The following is a 16,854-nucleotide window of genomic DNA, read 5'->3' as shown; positions in this document are numbered from 1 at the left end:
TCCGCAGCTCCTCGGAGTGAACAGACTCCAGGCTGGCCCCGCCAGGAGCGACCCTCTGATGGACAGCGAGGGGCGCGCAGGCCGGGCTAGGAGCCAAGCTACTCGCGGAACTGTTAACGTGAAAAGTGGCACCACAGTCCTGGCGCAGTGGCGCACCCCTGTCATCCCAGCGGCTCGGGAGGCTGAGGCAGGAGGGTCGCCAGTTCAAAGCCAGCCTCAGCAACAGCGAGGACTAAGCAACTCAGTAAGACCCTGTCTCTAATAAAAATAGAAAATTGGACTAGGGATGTGGGTCAGTGGTCGAGTGCTTCTGAATTTAATCCCTGGTACACCCCCCCCCCCAAAAAAAAGAGGGCAGCACAGTACGTGATACTGACTCAGCCTCCGTTGTCTTACTTGACTCTTAACCATTACTGAGGCCTCTATCTATGCCTTTCTCAATATTGGAATTCACCTATAGCCTAACTAGCATGAAATTTGGAAAGCAGAAATGGAAAAGGCATTGATCAGGTTTTGGAGCACATACGCAGGAAGAAGCTAGATTCCTAGAGGCTGCATGAACATTTGCTTCCAGCCCGTATGTTATGGTTTGGATCTGGAATGTCCCCTGAAAAGTTCATGTTTTGAAAACATGATCCCCAGGGGTTCAGCGAGGTTCGGAGGTAAGAGTTGCAAGCAATGATTTGGGCTCTGGCTTCATCAGTGGATTACTCCAGCAAATGGATTAATCCATGGATAGCTGTAGGCAGATGGGACGTGGCTGGAGGAAGTTGGCTCTGGGCTATATCCTTAAGACAATTTTTGTCCCTGCCCCACCCCTCCTCCTTCCTAGCTGTCACAAATTGAGCAGCTTCCCCCCCCCCACCCTGCCACCCTCTTCCAGCTTGATGTTCTGCCTCACCTCAGATCCACAGCAATGGAGCTGGCTGTTTTAGTCAGTTTTTTCACTGCTATGACCACAAGTCCTGACAGGACAATCTTAGAAGGAAAAGTTTATTTGGGAGCTTACAGTTTCAGAAGTGTTAGTCCACATGATCAGGAAGCATAAAGAGCACTGCTCAACAAGGAGAAAATATAAGCCCCCTGAAGATGTGCCCCAATGACCCACCTCCTCCAACCACACCCCACCTGCCTACAGTCACCACTCAGTTAATTCTTACAAGGGATTAATGCACTGATTAGGTCAAAGTGCCCATAACCCAATCATTTCACCTGTAAACTTTATTGCATTGTCTTACACATGAACTTTTGGGGGTCACCTAATATCTAAACCATAAGGTTGGTCAACTATGGACTGAATCTCTGAAACCATAAATGAAAATAAACTTTTCTTCCTATAAGTTGTTCTTGTCAGGTATTTCGGTCACAGTAATGACAAGCTAACTAACCCAGCATGAAAATCAAGAGTGTCCTCAAAATACAATGAACTGCTTTGTTTCCATTTTCTCAGCAGCGTGGGTTTCCAGATTTCTGCAGCACTTGCACATTGAAGATCTATTACAATTTGTATTTTGTTGCAACCTGAATGTATCTCCTGACAACTAGGCAGGAGAGTCTGTACAAACTCATGACTTCATGTTACATGCCCTTAAACTTTTAACCATGACCAAAAAGTTTTTTTCTTTTTGAACCATGTTTACACCTTATCTTTATGGGGAATCATTACTGTTAATTCCAGAAATACTGAACATTATGTATTGCTGCCTATTGTTTATGACCACATATGATTAGGTCCTGAAAAGTGTTTAACGTGGGAATTAACAGTAATGATTCTGCATAAAGTGTAAACACAGTTCATCTTTGGTTTTGCCATAGTTAAAAGTTTAAGGGCATGTAATACATGATCATGAGTTTGTACATGAACAGGAGATTTTCTATTGATTTAGGCTATGGATTACTGGGGTGTTAATGTTTTTGTTGAATGTTATTTGAAAGGATTTTAATTTTGTATTTGAGCTGGGTATGTTAGAATGCCTGTGGTCACAGTTACTCAGGAGGCCGAGGCAGGAAAATCGCTTGAGTCAGGAGGTCAACCCAGTCTATGCAAGAAAGTGAGACTCCATGTTATTTAAAAAAAAAAAAAAAAAAAAAGTTTGGAAAAATACATTTAAATTTTAAAATTCGAATTTACTTGGAAAATAAAATTTTAAATTGGCATTACCAATTTGTTGTTATATAGACTAAGTGATATGATACAGACCTCATTAAACCATGAACTTGCACTTTGTTGGTTAAATTCTGAGACTTATTTTTAAAATTTTTTTTTTAGTGTTGATGGAACTTTATTTTATTCATGTATTATATGCGGTGCTGAGAATTGAACCCAGTGCTTCACACATGAGAGGCAAGCGGTATACCACTGAGCCACACCCAGCCCCTCCTAGGCTTATTTCTGAAGTGCTAGCACATCTTGGATTGTTCCTATGAGTAGAGCGATATCTACACATGTCCACTGGGATTCCCACAGAAAACACCACACAGAATTATGGACTTTTACAGGGTAATAAGCCAAGGAATACTGAAATGAGCTGCAAACAAAAAGTACCATTTTGACAGATATCATAATTTAGAGCAAAAGGAGGTGCATTTTCCTCAAACTGAAACATTCTTAACCCTTTTTCATAAGAGGACCCTGGTACAGTAACAAAATTTTACTCCTTAATCTTTCTCCTATCCTTCCCCAAAGGGCTGGGACATAGCTACATGGTACAGTACCTGCCTATCCTATACCAAAATCTGGGTTCAACCACAGGAATTTTTTTAAAAAATTAAGTCTCTAGGAGTACATAAACAAATTAGATATCGTAGATGAAGTAGAAAGAATTGTGGAAATACACAGCCAAGACTCAGTCATGAGGATATAGAAAATCTGAGCAAAACTTTGACTAATGAGATTGACAGTTAAATTTTTCAACAAATAAAGCCAGGGACCAAGAGTCTTGCTGGTGAAATGTATACAACACTTAAGGAATGAACAACAATGCTCCTCAAACTTTAAAGTTTAAAAAAAAAATGAACAGAGGGGAATACATGATTTAGATTTGGAATATCCTTCAAAAGCTCATGTAAAAGTATGGTCCCAACCAGGGGTAGTGGCACACACCTGCAATCCCAGTGACTTGGGAGGCTAAGGCAGGAGGACAGCAAGTACCAAGCCAGTCTCAGCAACTTAACGAGACTCTGTCTCAAACAATAAAAAGGACTGGGGATATAGCTCAGTGGTAAAGCACCCCTAGGTTCAATTCCCATTATCAAAAAGATAAAAATATGATCCCCAATGTGGCACAGTTCAGAGGTCAATTATGAGGGTTCTGACCTTATTGATGGATTAATCCATTGATAGCTGAATGAACTTCTGGGAGGTGAGACCTACTTGGAAAAAGAAGGTCACTGGGATGTGCCCTGGAAGGGTTTATCTCCTCCTGGTCCATTTTCTCTTCCCTCTCCTTCCCAGCTGCCATGAGCTGAGCAGCTCTCCTCCTCCATGCCCTTCTGCCCTGATGTTTCTGTGTGGGGTCAGCTAACTTTAGATTAAATCCTCTGAAACCATGATCCAAAATAAATATTTTTTTCTCCTCTCAGCTGTTCTTATTGGGTATTTTGGTAACAGAAATGAAAAGCTGATTAATATAACATTCAAATTCATTCTCTGTGAGCTGGGCATGGTGGCACATGCCGGTAATACCAGCAACTTGGGAAGCTGAGGCAGGAGGACCACAAATCTGAGGCCAAGCTAGGCAAATTAGCAAGACCCCCATCTCTAAATGAAAAGAGAGGGGGCTGGGATTAGTGGTAGAGCACTTTCCTGGGCTCAATCCTCCATACTGCAAAAAAGAAAAAAAATATTCAATCTGTGTGGCCAGAGTGACCCTGACATAGGAGGTAGAAAAAGAAACTACAAGGACAACTGGAGACAAATATCTCTTGAATATTATTCAAGAATTCTTGCATAAGCATGAGTACATCATCTCAAGAAGCATATTTTAAAAAGATTACTCAACATAACACAGTGAGACTTATCCCTGGAATGTAAGGATGGTTCAAGATTTCTGTGATTTCCAATTGGATACAGCTTTGATGTGGTACAGCTTTGATATGAAGACCTCTTGGGATCAACACTGATGGAGTCATTTGCTTCATGTGCACCTCTGAATGTGAAATGACTGTTGTGCCAGAAAGTGACCTTGTTATCAGTGGCAAGTCATTGGAAAATCTACAGCACAGAACCCATGTCTATGCTTGGCATCTACTTTGATGTGATCAGCACAATACCCCCATGCCTCAGGGAGGCAGAGATGCCATCCAATTTTGTCATGCAGCATTAACATACCAACACCAAGAGACATCCACATGACCATAACTTCTCTGAGCTAGGCACTTCAGTAAGTTCAGGCTCAGGCTCTCAAACTAACACAGACTCACGTTGACAGCACAACTTGGAGCTTTCTAGGCAGGAAAGCAGAGGAAGGGTCTGAAGTACTTCAGCAGCTGGACTGACATGTGTTTCACGAGTTTTGACAGGGCAGGCACGGTAATGCACACCTCCAGTTGCAACAACTTAAGAAGCTGAGACAGAAGAATCCCAAGTTTGAGGCCAGCCTGTGCAATTTTTCAAGGCCCTATCTCTAAATTAAAAGGGTTGGGAATGTAGCTCAGTGATAGAATGCCCCAGGGTTCTATTCCCAGAATTTAAAAAAAAAAAAATCAACAGGATAAAAAAAGATCACCCACTTCTAACTAATCAAATTCTTGTTATCCATATTCTCAGTTCATTTTCTGCCTTAGAAGGCTTACTTCAAGAGTTCAAGGGTAGGGCTGGGGATATGGCTCAAGTGGTAGCGCGCTCGCCTGGCATGCGTGCGGCCCGGGTTCGATCCTCAGCACCACATACAAAGATGTTGTGTCCGCCGAGAACTAAAAAGTAAATATTAAAAATAAATTCTCTCTCTCTCTCTCTCTCTCTCTCTTTAAAAAAAAATACATATCTGAATCATCTCAGAGTACACGAAATAAAATACCTGAAGGACTTGCATAATTGCAGATGATTCACTTAAAAAAAAAGAGTTCAAGGGTAGAATGTACAAGTTCTATTTAGAAAGCATTCCACCTGGTAGAATCTGACCCAGGCCCCACCCTCTACTCCATATGCCTCCAGAGTCAGTGCTCTAGGACAGCAGCATTACAGCTGACAGAAAACTGTATCCATTTTGGTGATGGATACAATTCTCCAAATTGTCATTTGTGATGGTGAGGCCACAGCCCAAAAGTATAAAGCTATACACCAGGATGTGCCCAAATATAAAAACATCTGGCCCATTCTATAGGCACCACTGGATGATGAATTTTGCAAGTACCCTTCCTGGGTACATCAACATGTGGCAGGGAGGCTGCATTTCTTTCATGCAAACTGGGCACATGACAAACTATTCTAGGGCACAGGAAACTGGAGCACCCACCCTGATGTTCTACAAATATTCATGACCCCACTTAAAGAATCCGCAGGTCTCTAGTGACGGTTAAGCTAAAGATATGACTAGGAAATTGAAGACAACACTATATCAAATCATGCTTTCAAAGCCTTGATAACATTACTTTCTTGTTTCTGGCAGATTTTAATAATTAAACATGGTAAAAAGAATGAGCCTGGGGCTGGGGCTGTAGCTCAGTGGCAAAGCACTTGCCTAGCATGTGTGAGGCATTGGATTTGATCTTCAGTACCACATATAAATAAATAAAAAATAAAGGTACATCAACAACAAAAAGCTACTTTAAAAAATGCCCACAAATAAAGATAGAATATTTAAAACATTTATGTTACTAACCATGCTGTGAACTTTCTGAAGATTATATGATGAAATGATTTGCATTAGGCTTTCCATAATTCATTTACTGCACTTTTGTCCAGATGGACTTGCCAAATGACTGAAAGCAATTGTAAAACTTTTAGCTAGGTATGATGGTGCACACCTGTAGCTCCAGCTACTCAGGAGGCTGAGGCGAGACAATCAGAAATGCAACATCAGCCTGGGCAACACAGTGACACCATCCCCAAATTTTAATTTTTTAAAAAGGCTGGAGATAGTGGTAGACAATCCCAGTCCTGAGAAGAAAAATAATAAAACCATGATGACTGAAAAATTTCCAACATTCTTCACACTTAAAATATTTCTAATACACATACTCAAGTGTCTTCCAAAGGTTGTGTGATGGATTTCCCAGATTCCTCATATTTCATAGTTTCTTTCCACTATGAACTTGTTTGTGCAACTGAAAAAGCCAGAAGTACTTAGCTATTCCATGTTGTTTTTATGTATAAGGTTTTCCTTTACTCTTTTATGTTGGCGGGGGGATACTGGGGATTAATCCCTAGGCTTTACACATGCTCCATATACCTATCTGAACCTATTTCCAGTCCATATTTTATTTCATGACAGGGTCTCCCTAAATTGCCCAGGCTGGCCGTGAACATGGAATCCCACTGCTTCAATCTCCCATGTGGCTGAAATTTCAGGCATGTGCCATTACCACCAGCTTACATGCACTAGGTTTCTGTCCCATGATATCTTGTGTTCTCCAATGTCACTTGAGTAAATGAAGGACTTCCTATGTTGTTTACTTCCACAGGGCTTTTCTCTGGTGTGACTTCTCTCGTGTACTCAAATATAACTGCAACATCTGAAGTGACTGTACCACACAATTCACATTCAGAGGGCTTCTATACAGCTCGAGTTTTTATGCAGTTTAAGACAGTTGGAATAAGTGAAGGTTTTCCCACATTGCTTACATTCATAAGGTTTCTCTCCAGTATGAGTTCTTTCATGTACTCGAAGAGTATAGGAGTTGGCAAAAGCCTTGCCACATTGTTTACACTCATGGCGCCTCTCTCTAGTGTGAGTTTTTTCATGGGCTCGAATTCCATTTGAACTGCTGCAGGCTTTACCACAGAGTTGACACCGATAGGGTTTCTCTCCACTATGGATTCTTTCATGTACCCGAAAGGAGCTGGAGTATCTGAATGCTTTCCCACACTGTTTGCACTTATAGGGTTTCTCTCCAGTATGAATTCTTTCATGCACGCGACACTGACTTTTTGTCAGGAAACCCTTTCCACATCCCTTACATTCATAAGGTCGTTCTCCTGTGTGTGTTCTCCTGTGTACTTGAAGGGCTGCAAAGCTAACAAAAGATTTCTCACATTCCTGGCATTTGTGAAGATTCTTTCCAGTATGAGTTTTCTTATGCAATCGAAAGCTCTGTGGATACTTGTACTCTTTACCACATTCTGTACATTTGTAGGGTTTTTCTGTAGTATGACTCTTTTCGTGGCATCTAAAGTCTATGGAAATACTGAAGGATTTGCCACATTGCTTACATTGATAAGGTTTCTCTCCAGTGTGACTCCTTTCATGTCTTTTAAACTTTGCATAATATGGGAAGTGTTTCCCACAGTGCTTACACTGGTGGCGTTTCCCTCCAGTGTGTATGTTCCTGTGTCCCCGATAGGCTCCAATGCTACCGAAGCCTTTCCCACATTCCTTACATTTAAAAGATGTCCTTCCAGTGTGAACGAACATGTGTCCCTGAAAAGTCTCATAATAAAGGAAGGCTTTCCCACATTCTTTACATTTATAGGGTTTCTCTCCAGTATGAGTTCTTTCATGTGTTCGAAAAAAAGCGAGTAATCTGAAAGTTTTGCCACACTGTTTACATTTATACGGTTTCTCTCCAGTATGAATACTTTCGTGGTTCTGTAGACAATGGCGATAACTATAGGCTTTGCCACACTGTTTACACTCAAAGGCTTTCTTTTCAGTATGAGTCCTTGCATGTGCCCGGAAGAACTTGCGACAAATGAAACTCTTACCACACTTCTTACATATATATAGCTTCTCTCCACATTCCTGATACTCATATGGTCTGTGCCCAGCATGAGATCGGATACACCTATTAAAGAATGACAGATGTGTGAACTTTTCCACACATACTACATTTACATGGGTTGCACAAGTCACAGTTTCTTGGTGAGACTGAGATTTGAAATCTGGATGAAATGTTCTCTACCTTGATTACATTCTTTCCTTTCCACAAGGTCTCTTTACCATATAACTTTCACAAAAAAATGATTATCACATTGTCAAAGGTTTTTATTAATAATTATATATAAATACATACACATATATATATTATTTTACTTTTTTATTAATAATTATATATATATATATATATATTTAACAGTTGTTAGGTTCATATTTCAACATTTTCAGAGAAAGTATCCATTTCCTGCCCTGTCTAAACTATTTGAAAGTAAACAAGGATAGGGTGCAGCTCAATGGTACAATGCTTGCCTAGCATCTCCAAGTCCCTATGTTTAATTTCTAATACTGAAAAAAAAAATTACTTATGTATGTAATGCTCTGGAAAAGTACTCTACCACCTCTACATCAAAACAGGAATCCTTGTCCATGGGGTTTCCTAATCCTGTTTTGAAGTGAACAAAAAAAGCCTTGCCACATTGTTTACACTCATGGTGCCTCTGAACATCTGAACATCTATGACATTTTTACAAAGTCATTTTAGGTGAAAATTTTCTGACAACAATAAACTATAATCTGGACTGGTTGTGGTGTGAACTGATCAATACAATCAATAAATTATAGGTATAGATTATAGACTACAGAAGTAAGATTTTGATAAGATAACAGAAATAAAATGATAGGTAAATATGTGTGTGTAGGCCATAAGTTAACTATCGTCTTAAGAAAGCATAAATAAGTTACTAATACTGGGCTGGGGTTGTGGCTGAGTGGTAGAGCACTGGGTTATTTTCTGGGTTTTTCATACCCAGAAAAATCATCATAAATTACTGAATAATTATGAGGTTCTAGATGCATGATTAGCTGTGACCCAGACTAACATTTTTATCAAAGTAACCCCTCTTCCACCCTTCAAATCTAGGAAATCTTTCTTGATAAGTTGATGATCAAGAAACTCTTCATCAGGTGGCGAGGCCCTAGGTTCACAATTCTGAGCACCACATAAAAATAAAATAAAATAAAGGTATTGGTCCAACTATAACTAAAAAAAAAAAGAATAAAAAGAAAAATATTTTTTAAAAAAGTTACTAATACTGGTAATGTAAAGCAATTGCCATGGTAAAACTACCCGGCACTTGTAACAGTTCCCTCCCTGCTGGAGTAGCAAGAATGGAGTCAGTATAGCTAGATGAGCAAACAGGTGCGGCCACAGGGACTCCATCTCAGCTGTTCTAGTCTCCACCTTAGTTTTTCTGTTACTACTCCCATGAAGAGACAGCTGCAGGACCCATTTCTGAGAAAACAAAATGAAAGCTGTTTTCTGCTAAATTAAAAAAACTATATTGTCTTATGTACTTTGGACCCCACAAACTGTACTGGAACCAGGATATGGTTGTCTTGGTGACCTATATGACTTTGAAGTAGAGTTTTACTCCCACTGACCACCTGCTTGAACCCAGGATACGGTTGTCTAACACCTGCTTAAACCCAAGATGCAGTTGTGTGAGTTGTTCTGCTAACCGCTGTTTTATTTTCTGTGATTGGCTTGCTTTCATGATGATAAGAAAAGTCCCTGAGCCATGGTTTTCGTTCTTAAATTCCAAAGGTACAGGCCAGAAAATTCTGTTCTTTCAGAGAGCCACTTGGACTCTGTTAGACTCAGTCCCTGGCCAGGTATAATTGGCAAAATAGGCGAAATAAAAATCCTTCAAATTATTTCAAACTCGGACTTGGTCTGTTTTCTGAGTAGTCTCTGCACAACAGACTTACTTTTTAAAAAAATATATTTGTATTAGTTATAGATGGACACAATGCCTTTATTTGTTTATTTTTTATATGGTGCTGAAAATCAAACCCAATGCCTCACATCTGCTAGGCAAGTGCTCTACCACTGAACCACAGCCCCAACCCTGGGCTTACTGCTTTTGCCTGCTTGTTTTTGAAGTGCTATGGCACTGGAAGACTGTCTTTTCTTGTGACGGTAACTCACCTTCGATTTCTTCCCTGACTTTTGTCATCATCTTCAATGTTGTGGTCTCTCCATTTCTTCCCTAAAATTCATACCCAGAAAAATCATCATAAATTACTGAAAAATCATGAAGTTCTAGATCATAATTAGCTGTGACCCAGACACAAAGTAACCCCTTTTCCACCCTTCAAATCTTAGAAATCTTTCTTGATAAATTGATGATCAAAAAACTCTTAGCCAGGTGGGGTGGAACACACCCATGATCCCAGCAATGCAAGGCTAAGGAAGGAGGATTCCAAGTTTAAGGCCAGCCTCAGCCACTTAGAGAGGCTGTAAGCAACTTAGTAAGACCCTGTCTCAAAAAATAATAATAATGATAATAAAGAGGGCTGAGAGGTAAAGTGTGCCCCGGCTAAATAAACAAACAAACAAAACACCAAAAAAACCTCTTGCTCTCTTCTTAACTTAATCAAGAAATCAAGAAATCAAGAAATGAGGTCCGGAGCTGTAGCTCAGGGCAGAGTGCTTGCCTTGCATGTATGAGGCACTGGGTTCAATCCTCAGCACCACATTAAAAAAAACAAACAAATAAAAATAAAGGCATGCTGTCCACCTACAACTACAAAAAAAAACTTAAAAAGAAAAAAGAAATGAAGTGATTCGTACCTACAAAAACCAGGTTCCTGAAGGTTTCCCACATCACATCTCGGTAGAGTTTCTTCTGTGAGGAATCCAGCAAAGCCCACTCCTTCTGGGTAAACTTGACAGCCACATCCTCAAAGGCCACTGAGTCCTAAAACATCCCACATGTGTGCAAAAGGGTGGGTGAGAATGACAGCACTGTGGATCTGCCCTCAATCCCTATGACATGCAAACATTCTCTGTTTAACTGGGTTGTCAGAACACCAAATCTCACTTTCTTATAAAATTTAGCAGAATCATGAACACACAGACATTTACTTCTTCACTTCCACTGTGGTCAATGAATGTCTGATTGCCTTCTAATAGTGGCCCCCAATTCACCTTGAATAAATGAGAGGAATTCTACTGAAATGAAATAAAAATTTAAGGCAATCAACCCCTTGTAAGAGACTGTCATTTCCGCATTATATAGTACATCACCTAGCTGTGTAGGAAACACAGAACTGATCAGAATATGGTTATAATGAATAAATACATCCTTAAGATCTATTCTTGTGGCTGGGGTTGTAGCTCGGTGGTAATGCACTTGCCTAGCATATGTGAGGCACTGGGATTTGATCCTCAGCCCCACACAAAAATAAAGAAATTAAAATAAATAAAAGTATTGTGTCCATCTACAACTAAAAATGTAAAATTAAAATAAAAACAAATTTGAAAAAACTATTCTCACCAAGAAACATGAGATACCAGAAGACCTGTGAAAATCCAAGTTGCAGTAAGGCCTGGGCTGTGTGAGGGACTCCATGCCACTGAAAGTGTTCCCAGCTATTTAATGTGCCTCTAGGGCTGAGGGTGTACCTCATTGGTAGAGCACTTGCCCGGGATTCAGGAGGCCCTGGGTCCAAAGCCCTGAGAATGTTTTCAAATCTTGCTAGTATGTCATTAGGATTTCCCTTTAATAATAGTGAAATACAGTGAAAAAAAATTTACCATTTCTTTCCCCATCTTTCAGGTTTTAGAACATCTTTACCAAAGTTTAGCAATACTAGGGGAGAGAAAGGTGAAGCAAAACCAGGAAATTTTATACTCTGACATTGCAATAGCACCATCAGGCCAGGCACGGTGGTTCCCGCCTATAATCCCAGCTACTCAGGAAACTGAGAATCACAAATTCAGGGCCAGCCTGAGCAACTCAGAAAGACGGTCTCAAAATAAAAAATAAAAAGGGCTGGGGAAGTGGCTCAGTGGTAGAGCACTTGTGGCTTCAATTCCCAATGCCACAGAAAAAAGAAAACAATAACTCGGCTAAACTGAGAAGGATAAACCTAAAACCTCATATTAAAGGCCTGAGGCTCTCCAGTCTTTTTCTCAAGTACAGCATGTCCAGTATTCAACAAGAATGTATGACGCATACTAAAGACTTTCCAAACACAGTCTGAAGAGAAGACAAGCTCCAGAACCAAGTTCAGATATAGAAGAGATCTGGGGACCATTAGACCAGAAATTTAAAACAAACCTAACAAGGGGCTGAGATTGTGGCTCAGCGGTAGAGCGCTCGCCTAGCACGGGTGGGACCCGGGTTCAATCCTCAGCACCACATAAAAATAAAGGTGTTGTATTGTGTCCATCTACACCTAAAAAATAAATATTAAAAAAAGTTAAAAAAAAAAAAAAAACAAGCCTAACAAGACTAATATGGTGAGGTGCGTGTGTATGGGGGCAGGGCAGTTACTGGGGATTGACCCCAGGGCATCACACATGCTAGGCACATAGTGACAGATTGAACCCAGGGTACTTCTCTGAGCTACATTCCCAGGCCTTTTTACTTTATTTAAAGGCCAGGTGTCAGTAAGTTGCAGAGGCTGCCCAGCCACCTCCTTTATTGTCGGGGAGGGAGTGCAAACTGAAGATTGAACCCAAGGGCCTTTACTACTGAGTCACATCCCCAGCCCCTTTTGTATTTTATTTTGAGACAAGGTCTCACTAAATTGTTGAGGCTGGCCTTGAACTTGACATCCTCCTGTCTCAGCCTCCAGAATCCCTTGCCATCCTCCTGTCAGTCTCCAAAGTCCCTGGGATCACACAAAGGTATGTGCTACTATGCCCAACTGCCCAACCTGTTTAAAATTTTGGGACAGTGCCTCACCAAGGTGCCCAGGCTGGCTTCTAACTTTGCATCTACTTGCCTCAGCTTTCCATGTAGCTAGAAAGTGTGCAGCACACTGCACAGGTGTGCACCACTGCTCCTGGAAATATGCTGAGGTTTCTATCAGAAACACTAACCAATTTGCAAGAATACCTGGGTAATTTCAAGCAGACACATGAAAATTCTAAGGATCAAAAGGTAATATCAGGGTGTAGTGGCTATAATCCCAGCAACTCAGGAGGCTGAGGCAGAAGGATCACAAGTTCAAAGTCAGCCTCAGAAACTTGGTGAGGTCCTGAGCAATCTAGCAAGATCCTGTCTCAAAATAGAAAATAAAAAGGGCTGGGGATGTGGCTCACTGGTTAAGTGCCTCTGAGTTCAATCCCTTATACTAAAAAAAAGAAAAAGAAAAAGATACAAACAAACAAGTAGTAAAAGCAATAAAATGAGGTCCAACAGAAATGAAAAATACCCTTTTAGGGGCTCATGAAAACTATGCAAATGTGTAAAGAAACAATGATCTCAATGATATGCCAATATGACCTTCCAAAACTGATGTGAAAAAAAATGCAGAGGGATATCCAAGGACACTGGGGAAGTGAAAATAATAATTAACATAATTCCTGAAATGCCACAAAAGCAGTACCTAGAGTGACATTTATGCTACTGAACACATACAGTAAAGAAACCTATTACCAATAATATCTGTCTACCTCAGAAAACCAAAAAAAAAAAAAAAAAGGAGCAAATTAAACCCAGAGTAAAGCACAAAAACATAAATAAGTTAGAAAAGAAATGAATTTGAGGAAAATCAATTTAGACAGTGAACAAAACCAAAAGCTAGTTTGTGAAAATATCAATAAAAAAACAGTATCTGGGGCTGGAGATGTGGCTCAAGCGGTAGCGCGCTCGCCTGGCATGCGTGTGGCCCGGGTTCGATCCTCAGCACCATATACAAACAAAGATGTTGTGTCCGCGGAGAACTAAAAAATAAATATAAAAAAAAAAAAAAAAAAAAAAAAAAAAACAGTATCTACTCAAACTAATTTAAAGGGGAAAAAAGAGTCAGGACAGGCTTGGAAAGAGCCTATGGTCTAAGCTTCTCTGGAGGCTAGGGAAGGGGAATTACTTGCATCCAAGAGTTTTATTTTTTGAATTAGGGTCTAACTATGTTGCCAACACTGGCCTAGAACTTTCTATCCTCCTGCCTCAGATTCCCGAATAGGTAGGCTTACAAGAGTGCACTATAGCACCTGGCATCTATATAAGCCACATTCTGCTTTCAATACTATTTTTTATTAACTATTTTTCCTGTTCTTCTTCTTTTTTTTTTTTTTTTGGTGGTATTCAGCCTGAACCCAGGGCCTCCCCCATGTTAAGTAAGCTCTCTACTACTGAGCTACACCCTCAGCCCTTTTTATTTTTGAAAGGAGGGGTCTCACTTATTTACACAGACTGACCTCTCGAACTTGTAATTTTCCTGCCTCAGTGTCAGGAGTAGCTGGGATATGTCCAGCTCCTTTGGCTTTTGAAAATTCAGCTTTAAAAAAAAAAAAAATCTCTTTTTTAAAAGATGTTGAGGACCTTTATTTTATTCATTTATTCATATGTGGTGCTGAGAATTGAACCCAGTGCCTCGCACATGCTAGGCAAGCGCTCTGCCACTGAGCCCCAGCTCTAGCCCCTGAAAATTCAGCTTTTTTGCACAGCAACAATTCTAAAATTTAATCTTTAGAAGCGTTACAGGCTGGAAGCAGTGGCACACAACGGTATTCCCAACAACTCAGGAGGCTGAAACAGAAGGACTGCAAGTTCCAGCCCAGTCTCAGTAATTTATGGAGGCCCTAAGCAACTTAGTGAAACACTGTCTCAAAATAAGAAGGGCTGGGGATGTGGCTCAATGGTAAAGTGCCTCTGGGTTCAATCTCCAGTACCAAAAAAAAAAAAAAGTAATGGAACTGCAAACATTTCAAGTTTTCCCAAATACACTGGCACACACCTGCAATGCCAGCCACTCAGGAGGCTGAGGCAGGAGGAAAGAAAGTTTGAGGCTAAACTGAGCAACTTAGCAAGATCCTGTATCAAAATAAAAAAGGACTGGGGATATCAAGTCAGTGGTAGAGCACTTACCTAGCACATGCAAGGCCCTGGGTTCAATCCCCAATACCACAAACAGGCTTACACACACACACACACACACACACACACACACAAATCAAGTTTCTTTCTAACTGAAATCAAAAAGAGCATCATTGTTTTTCCTTTCACTGAATGATACTATCAGGAACAGGTAGCATAGTACACATTAGGGCTTGGAAATCAACCCTTTAAATAAACTAGACTTCTCAGAGATATACATTGAGTTTAGTAGATTTCATCATATCACTTAAAACAGTAGTTCAGAGCTGGGGACAGAACTCTGTGGTACAGCAGTTGCCTACCATGGGCCAGCCACCCCCCTACATCAGTAGCACCTAGAAAAATAAATTAATCAAAACAGGAATGCAGGAATGCAGGGCTGGGGATGTGGCTCAAGCGGTAGCGCGCTCGCCTGGCATGCGTGCGGCCCGGGTTCGGTCCTCAGCACCACATACAAACCAAGATGTTGTGTCCGCCGATAATTAAAAAAATAAAATATTAAAATTCTCTCTCTCTCTCCCCCTCTTTCACTCTCTCTTTAAAAAAAAAAAAAAACAGGAATGCAGTATGTCTGAGGTTCTGTATTCGATTTCCAACACTGCATATAAAAGGAGTTAGGGGATTCAATCCTCTTATGAATAGTGTACTTTTTAAATTTTGAAAATCCTCTACAGACATTCACATGCAAAAAAAAAAAAGAGTGATTTAACTTTTTTTGAAGTGCCACGGACTGGAAGGTGGGGGGAGAACTTAAATACCCTGGTACCCTGATCTCACATAAGGGTCTTGAGCCTCTCTAGGCAAACCATCTACCACTCAACTAGATTCCCCAGCTTGATCTCACATCTTGAGGTTCTCTCTCCTTAAAAAAAAAAAAAGTTTCGGCTTCAGAATTTTCTCCCTTTCTGGCATCTCATCTCGCAATCGGTTTATCTCCTCCCACACAAAACTAAACATTGCACACAATCACGCAACTGAATAAAAACTTCCAAGTGCAAAGGAAAACTAGAATTAAGGGGTGGATCCAAGGAAAGAGATGCAAAACTTCTGACTTGCGACAGGGTCCTGCTTCCCCACAATTCCAATGCAGAGGTAAAGGACGTCGTCCCCAAACTTGAGAGCCCTAGGCTGGGGCCTCCCTGGGGCGGCGGGCCCGGGGCAAGCCTGTGGGGACGACGCGTTTTCTTCCCCCGGGCGGCAAAGAAACGCCCCCTCCGCAGGCATCCATCCCGGAGCGAGAAAACGCTCGCCTCGGTCACTTCAGTTGTGACCCCGATGAGTTTCCAGACACAGGACCCCATTCCGTCACGGCACAGTCGGGAGCCGCGGGGCCGCGGGCGGAGCTGCCCGGCGAGGGCCCCGGGCCGGCGGTCACCGCGCGGGGAGCGGCGCCGCGGCGGACTCGGCCCGGCTCGGGAGCCGGCGTGCGGAGGCGGCGTCGCCCCCAGGCCGGTTCGGGGCGTTCCAACCTCCGTCTTCCCTCGACTCGGGGCCCCCAACTCAGCACTCACCATTTCTATTTTCCCGCCTTTGGGGTCTCCCAAAGTCTTCCTTCGGGTCCTTCAATAGCTGTAAGGTCACAGCGCGACAAAGGAGCACAACCCAGAAACCAACTGAAAATTCCGGACGTGGCCAGAACCTATAGCTGAGTGCGCCGGCGCATGCGCAGCCGCCCCGCACGGCTTTCCAGCCCCAATACTGAGTGGGCATCCTCCGTGGCCACGCCCCCTAGACTGTGGCTGAAAGCCGGGAATGAGGTCGCGTAGTTGGCTTAGGCTGGGGTGTGGTGGGGTGGTGGGGTGCCCGGGGTGTAGCCCTGGGCCCTCAGGCTAAGCAAATTGTTTACCACTGAGCCCCGCCCAACCCCTGACCCCTGTCCTCAGGACATTTTTAAGTGTCTTCTCTGGGGTTAAATATATTTAAAT

At 41.7% G+C, this 16,854-nt stretch overlaps 1 protein-coding gene across 2 annotated transcripts in view; it reads right to left on the bottom strand.

Moving 5' to 3' along the window:
• LOC124087852 (zinc finger protein 709) overlaps positions 1–16,608 on the bottom strand; it is a 31,512-nt gene extending 14,904 nt beyond the window's left edge. The window contains exons 1-3 of one of the 2 annotated variants that reach the window (XM_046436990.2): positions 16,441–16,608; positions 10,669–10,795; positions 10,024–10,084 (exon numbers count right to left, since the gene is read on the bottom strand). In XM_046436990.2, the coding sequence (XP_046292946.1) occupies positions 10,024–10,084; positions 10,669–10,795; positions 16,441–16,443 (191 nt within the window). In that variant the 5' untranslated portion in view covers positions 16,444–16,608. The remainder of the gene's footprint in view (positions 1–10,023; positions 10,085–10,668; positions 10,796–16,440) is intronic. The other variant, XM_046436991.2, reaches the window with a different exon arrangement.
• Positions 16,609–16,854: the final 246 nt, after the last annotated feature.

The sequence above is a fragment of the Marmota monax genome, unplaced genomic scaffold (genome assembly GCF_021218885.2).
Source record: "Marmota monax isolate L192 unplaced genomic scaffold, Marmota_monax_Labrador192_F-V1.1 WCK01_AAM20220418_F8-fsc00021, whole genome shotgun sequence".
In the NCBI taxonomy this organism is placed as follows: Eukaryota; Metazoa; Chordata; class Mammalia; order Rodentia; family Sciuridae; genus Marmota; species Marmota monax.
This window is presented reverse-complemented; position numbering and strand designations above follow the sequence as displayed.